Source organism: Montipora foliosa, chromosome 2, assembly GCF_036669935.1.
Source record: "Montipora foliosa isolate CH-2021 chromosome 2, ASM3666993v2, whole genome shotgun sequence".
Taxonomy (NCBI): domain Eukaryota; kingdom Metazoa; phylum Cnidaria; class Anthozoa; order Scleractinia; family Acroporidae; genus Montipora; species Montipora foliosa.
Genome location: NC_090870.1, coordinates 34441411 through 34448910, shown reverse-complemented (window position 1 = coordinate 34448910; position 7500 = coordinate 34441411). Strand labels below are relative to the sequence as shown.

At 38.6% G+C, this 7500-nt stretch overlaps 1 protein-coding gene and 1 non-coding gene across 2 annotated transcripts; both read right to left on the bottom strand.

Annotated features, from left to right (window-relative positions):
* Positions 1 to 1260: 1260 nt before the first annotated feature.
* LOC137992929 (ZP domain-containing protein-like) lies at positions 1261 to 4787 on the bottom strand. The gene is made up of 6 exons (XM_068838512.1): positions 4633 to 4787; positions 4169 to 4522; positions 3550 to 3775; positions 3081 to 3233; positions 2577 to 2719; positions 1261 to 2292 (listed from the first exon to the last, which is right to left on the bottom strand). The coding sequence occupies exons 1-6, from the start codon at positions 4691 to 4693 to the stop codon at positions 2048 to 2050; spliced, it is 1182 nt and encodes a 393-aa protein (XP_068694613.1). The 5' UTR covers positions 4694 to 4787; the 3' UTR covers positions 1261 to 2047.
* Positions 4788 to 5557: 770 nt separating this feature from the next.
* On the bottom strand, positions 5558 to 5630 carry Trnas-aga (transfer RNA serine (anticodon AGA)). The gene has a single exon. It is a non-coding gene; the product is annotated as a tRNA-Ser (tRNA).
* Positions 5631 to 7500: the final 1870 nt, after the last annotated feature.

The window sequence follows — 7500 nt, the reverse complement described above, 5'->3', positions numbered from 1 at the left end:
TCGTTTTATGTTACAGATATATGTGGTGCCATTGTAGCTTGTAATGAAAACTTATAACTAAATAAATAAGAACTAGCCAAAGCTCTACCCTCTATCATTTCCAGTACTGATCCCAGAGTATAAATAACCTAGTTTCGAATTGTGCAGCAACAAAAGAACATAGTCGAGGTTCAGGGGAATAATTAGCATTTTGTATGGCTCAAAACGAAGGAAAATGCAAATTATTCCCCTGAAACTCGACTGTGCTCTGTTCTCTTGTTTCTGCACAATTCGAAACTAGGCTATAACTATGTATTGGGAAGGCATTTTCCTTATTCGGCTTTGAACACGCATATATGTTAAATTAGCGTAAATGTCTCTCACTGTTATGTATTCATTTACATCTAAAGAATGCGTCCACAAATAGGCCATTTCTGAGTACATGTCTGTGCCTCCTCTTCAAAGCGAGTCTAAGTGCGAAGTTTTTGTGATTGTAATTGGTTCTACTTTACATATGAATGGAAACTAATTTTCATAAGAAAAGCTTCGCTATTAGAATCCCCTTTGAAGAGGAGGCAGACATGAGATCGTAAATGGCCTACTGAATCGCGTCTTTTTAGGCCACTATGAAAATAAAAGGGAAGAAAATAAGACGCCATCCCTATAATATTCAGAACGGTCGCAGTGTTCCAATGAGATCTACAGATGTTTGCTAATGCTGTAGAAATTCGTGACTTTATCCCTGCCTTTTATCGGTGGGTTGGGTGGGGGGATCAGAGTTCAAAGCTGTGGTCTAAATTTGAGTTTTAATGAGGGGAAGAAGTGAGAACCATCCCTTAGTGACCCCCCTTAAGTATCATTGTCCTAGCACATTGCGAGGATGCAGCGGAATTCAATTTATTATTGAGTTATTTTTTGTTACTTTTTTACTGCTGCTTTTCTTTCTCCGTGTGTGGACCTTTAACAGCTACTTCCTCTTAGGTTGTTGCTTGTTCTCTTCTTTTGGCTGAAAAACCTTTGAATGGATGATAAATCATGCGCAATCATTCCCTGAAAAAAATCTGTAGTTATGTAGTCCAAGTGTTTCAGTGGATTCCCATTGATCAAGGGGTTTGCTCTGAAGGCTACACGGAGCTTTTGCTTTCTTTGTGAAGACCAAACGGAGTGCTAGATCTGCCTCACTCCTCAAAAACCTAGCTTAGATTTCCTTTAGAAACTCATAGTTACCTTTGTGGGCATGTCATAATGAAGGCGGCGAGATCCAAGAAGCACGCTACACTGTAAGATGATTCTTAGGTTGTTTATTATCTTTTTCACTTCTTTTGGCTGAAAAAGGATGAATGGATAATTTAAACATGTGTCATCATTGCCAGACTCGTTTCAATGCAAAGTTTATTCTTAGATCTTCCGTAAAACCAAATGGACGGATATCATGCATGTCGTTATGGTGGAGAAAGCTTGATTGGATTCGGTCTGGGTGTTTGTGACATTTTGTTTGCAGCATTTTTAATTAAAACTTATTATTGCGTTAATTGTGAAGATTGCGAAGGGCACGAAGCGATAGAGGAGGCTTCTTGATTAATTAGGTGATTTAAGATATTGTTTTTAGGGTTTCTAAATGAATTAAACTATGACAACTTGCTTAGGATTACAAGAATAATACCAGTGCTCTTGTTCCAGGCTATTTGCTATCTTATCACTGTGGACGACATACGATTAATCAGTGGATGAAACACTGAATTATGACACTGTCTAAAGACCGCAATAAAAATAAACCTTAAACAATAAACCCGATCTTTTTTGGACCTTATTCATTGGTGGTGGATTTGCAAATATAACCGGCAACATTCCAGCTTTGTCATTAGTGATACGCTTTACATTTACGTGGTGGTTCACTTCACGTGATGTTTCCGTTTTCAATTGAACAAAGTTTTTTGAGGCCTTGTCCATTAAATATGTGCAAAAAACAACTTATAGTGTTGTTGAATTTAACATGAATTTCTTAAAACGATTACGCCTCAAAGTAAAGAAAACAAGAAGGGCATTTCTTTTCCAAGCAGCCACCATCTCACAGGATTTCATTTCTTTCAATCATATCATGATCATCCTCCTCAATGTAAGATGATTGTCGGCTTTCACATTCTTCTCGAGTGGTATATAAGTTCCCAACCTTATTGGGGTTCTTGAACAACAGTCGTGCTATACGGTATTTGACAAACAAAACAGCAGCGCATATGATAAAAGCAAGGCCAACTCCTCCTCCAACTGTAGCACCAGCGATAACAGCAGCTTGTTTGCCGGTAGATCCCGCATCTAAAAAACAACAACAACAACAACAAAATAAAAAAACGCTATCTCTACTGCTGCTACTACTACAACTACTACTACTACTACTACTACTACTACTACTACTACTACTACTACTACTACTACTACTACTACTACTACTACTACTACTACTACTACTACTAGACTACTACTGCTACTACTGTATGTTGCTGTTGCTGCTGCTGCTAGTACTACTACTACTTCTACTACTAGGAGCTTGAGATCTCATTGCAGGTTTCTTTTATTGTGCAGAAAGCTTGTTCTATTACCTTTTGCGTTTGCCTTTTTTTCAAAAAATTGTATTGGCCCCCTTCCGATTTTGTAGGCCTTGGTTGTGGTCGGGAGACTCTCTTCAGAAACTTCCCTCTTCCGTCTCTTACTCCCGGTGCTACGCTGGCAACCTTGACTACACCTGCGATTTAAAACCAATTCAAAAAAAACAAAACCTATCTGTGTTAGCGGTCAATAGTCTTGCATTGGACACAATACTGAATGTACTGATATTAGACTTCTCCCTCACATTATTGTAAAAGGGTACTGAGGATAGGCCAGGCAAACGTCAAGAGACGAGGGAAGGGAAAGATTGTTCTTACTGTGGTTAATATATCTCTATCAGCTGGTTTGATAAAACCAAATTATTCGTTTGGACAAAGACCCTAGAGACTCACCTTCTTACATGTAAGGTTTTAAAAAGAAATGACAGATTGGGATCGTGACCTTTTTGCGCAATGCAAAGGCTTTTAAGGCTTTAAACCTAGCATATTAATACTTACCGAGAAGAAGATGTGTTGTTGTAACATGCCATCAACTCGCAGTGTAGATAGATTGCTGCATAGTCATTGAAAAATCTGAATGCCCTGAACTTAAATTTTTGAAAGCTCTGAGTTGGGTCGTAGTCGTTCTCCATACTTGTGTCTTGGGAGCATCTGTAAAAGTTAAAACTACAAATTTCTCTAGGTATTACAAACATTCAGTTGAAGTTACAGTCTTGCATGGAATGAATTTTCGTGGAAAAAAAAGATTGTATTTTCACTGTACTACGAGCCTCCCTTCACCTTTCTCTTTTTCAATTTTCAACAATTCAGTCTTAGTTCATATAATATCTCGCTCGTCACTATTATAATTGCAATTGCATCGTCAATACCAACGACGACAGTAAACTTGCATGATGTGGCAACGGTTCTCCAAAATTCAAAGGTTTTTAAGACCACGGGAAAGCCATATTTGACATGTTTAACTTACCCGTCTTTTATTAGCTCGTAGTAGAGTGAAGAACCGAAATATTTATCTTTGGTGGCCTTACAGTTTACCGCCATCACAACCAGGAGTTGGCTGGACTCCACACTGTATCCCAGATGTATATAGTCATTAAGGGCGACATTGAGTGGGTATTCATTGTCGACGTAAGCTTCCTTATAGGAATCACTTTTATAGATGTCCATCTTGAACGTTAGGTTGCCAAATCCATCTAAAACATAATTTAATGAATCTCAAGGAAAGTGTCCCTGACTAATAAAAACGTATTCTTGCTGAATTTTACTGTGTATAACTAAAGTTTATGAACTCGGCAGTTGAAGCTGTAATTAATGTTGAACTGCACATTGCTGGCTGACTTATAAGCTGATGTGATTATTTGGGTGTAAAGATCTCATTACTGTAATTTTTCTGTTGGAGGCCAAGATCCAGAATTCTCAGGGAGAACGAATTTTAAGCAAACTATTTTGAGATCAGTCAACGGGGTATTTTTTTTTTACAATATATAGCACGCATCATAAGCAACCTCTGTTATCACATGAAGATCGATTTTTGCATCATCAATATGGTGAATTTTAGATGAGTTACAATAGTGACATTTGAATACCTGTTATTGGTGGCCTTACAATTCCCTTAGGTTGGAAAGATAGGCTGAGAACTTCCTTTCTTTGATAGCTACAATTAAAATGCATATGAAAGTCATGGTCTCGGGTGACTGCACCACCGATTTGTCCAATTTCGCCTTTAATTTGGTTGTAGAATGTGAACCAACTTTCTGTCTCTGAGCGCGTTGTCCCACAACCATCCAAAGAAGTGTAAAAGGTGATATAAGATGTATTCTCTGTGGCCCTGCAGGAAGCGTCATTTAGGTGTAGCCGGCTTGCATTTAAGGTCGTGTATGAACTCTTCACTAAGGAGACTGTCATTTCGCCATCACCACAAGTTAGTGTCACGCCATACTCTATTGATTGAAACAATCGGTAATAGCAGTAACAAATTAATTCTTATGTGCTGTAATCGAAAGAAGCTTGTTCTCGCAATGATTTTCATTTATAGTTTAAATTATATTACCATTTCCTGCGACACACACGACGAATAGAAGGAAGAAAAGGGCTCCTTTCGGACCCGCCATGTTGCACCCGTGAAACAACACAGCCTGGATCCGCCCATAAATCTAACTGAGAAGCTTAGGTCATGTAAGCCTTCGTATGCGTCAGTCAATTCCATTGACAAATAATGCTATAAATAACTCTACCTTTGTTATTAAAATAATAACTCGAAAGTGTTCTGGTCATGCCTTTCCCTCACAGGCATAAAAATGGGAGATTCTAGAGAGTTTTGGTGCCAGCTTCTTAAAACTTAGTGGTCTCTTAAAATGTAGATGATTGAATCAGCCTATTGTCGACATAATAGTAAACTCGTTACAGTACTTAACGCATGCAATAAAGCCCTGGATTCTTATTTCTCAAAGGATAGTTTAATTGATCGAAGCCTAAAAGTGATCTCTTATCTTGTAATGGTGTGTCTGACACTATCATTGGTGAGTCATACGAAGGGGAGCAATACTTGTATTCATGTGTTAATGAAAATCCCTGAAGTTAAGAATACTTGAAACAAGCAACGTATGGCCAGACATTGTTATTAAAATTGCCTCACGGGGTTCATTTTCGAGAACAAAAAAGGAATTTTCTCAGCGAATGTTAAGAAGCTGTTTGTGAAGATGCCTTCATAAATTAAGCCAAATGTCTAGAGAAGAGGATTACGCTAGGTTTTAAAAAAATTACACGAGATATCACCAAATATACTCAACTTTAATTCGGCCTCAAGACTGAAATGAAGGTTTCAGAAAAAGATCCAAACTCTGTATACAAAGCAATGATAAATGGTATATGAAATGAATCATATATGAACTGCGGATATGAAATCAAGTGAAGCTATGATCTTCGCAGTTATGAACGCAATTTTTGCAATTGCGTAGAGAAGCCTGAAAAATTCAGGACTTCAACGGGGTTTGAACCCGTGACCTCGCGATTCTGGTGCGACGCTCTAACCAACTGAGCTATGAAGCCACTGACGTTGGGAGCTGGTCATTTGTGGGTTCTAATGATCCCGTGAGGAATGAAGCAATGATAAATGGTATATGAAATGAATCATATATGAACTGCGGATATGAAATCAAGTGAAGCTATGATCTTCGCAGTTATGAACGCAATTTTTGCAATTGCGTAGAGAAGCCTGAAAAATTCAGGACTTCAACGGGGTTTGAACCCACAAATGACCAGCTCCCAACGTCAGTGGCTTCATAGCTCAGTTGGTTAGAGCGTCGCACCGGAATCGCGAGGTCACGGGTTCAAACCCCGTTGAAGTCCTGAATTTTTCAGGCTTCTCTACGCAATTGCAAAAATTGCGTTCATAACTGCAAAGATCATAGCTTCACTTGATTTCTGTATACAAAGCAAGACAGTGCAGTCAACTGGAACAAAGGTATTTCCGTACCTGGTGCCTTTGCTAATTTAAACACTGTTGATATCGTCATTTGCATATATTTCACGTTGAACTTTAGCACTGAGTTAGCATGCTGTTCTCCCGGAACTCTGGCAAGAGAGGCGTAGCTTAGGGCGATTTTAGACACCCTGCGTGATTGTGCCTTGTGAAGTGTACATGACAATGCCCCCTTTGCAATTGTGACACAAACTATTAGTTTTCTTAAAATTGTCATTCTTGACAATTAAAATTGTGCGGGACTATACTCGTTCTTTCTGCCCTCAAATAGACAGATGACGTTGAGTGATAGGAATCGTTAACTTCTTTCAAGGAAGGGGCAAAGTTGAACGCAATTTTTCTCCCTCTCTAAGGACCATTTAAGGCAAGACTGTTAGATCTTTCTTATGTGGCTTGGGATGCACTTAGCATATGGTAACCCTAAATTCTACTTAATATGAAATCGACGATAATAACTCTTTAAAAGGGCTAGGAAAGAGTTATGCACGACAACGCGATAAGAGCCATTGTTTAGAGTATTGAGGCTAGCACAATTGCCCTTGAACAGCACACGATCTTAAGAAAGTTGCTTCCTAATGAGAAATCAGTGAAACGTGTAATCATTATTCTAACTCACTAGGCATGCTTAATTCAAATCATCCTTCCTTTCAGATAAGAGAATTGTTAGTTTCGTTGCCAGAATTCGGCAGAAAAACAATACGCAGGGACGCTTGCTTGACAGCCTTGGTGCGCACCAATTAAGCGTTCGCTCGTCCAATAAAATAGGTGAATATGTTCGTAGATAATTGAGCAGGACACCATTTTGGATACCGCCTAGAGTCAGGTTATAATACCTAGCTACGTTGATTATATCTGTAATATAGTTGGGAGTAGGGGCGGATCCATACCGGTTTCCACCATTTTACGGAAATCGGTCAGATTTTTCATAAGAAGTCTACATTTATATTTTAATCAAAGCAAATTTCCAAGTTGAAATCTCGAAAATGGTTTGAACGTCAATTTTCGAGCACAGACAAGTTCTGGCTGTGTCATTTTCCACTTCACTTCAACCAAGTAGGATGGAACTAGCCAATATCCTTTCTGATTAAAATTTAATCAGACCGGATATTGGCTAGTGATGGCCTCAGAAACACCAAATTCGTAAATTCAAAATGCTGTTTTTTCGAAAGAAAAGACGTCACGGAACTGGGGACTTGCAAAAAGATTTATTTCTAGGTCATCCTCATCCTCTTTTAGACAAAACTTCAGAAGACCTTGCGATTTTGATTTTAGAATTTGATGACTTCACTGTGAAAAGTGTCTGTTGTTTTCTTTCTTCTCTTGTGTGGGGCCCAGACCACCCGTACAAAAGGGAATACTTAGAATTATGACATTTTCTGAACCTACTTCGCTTTCAGAATCTTAGCTTTAATTTTTCAATCTTTTAAAAATTTTCTG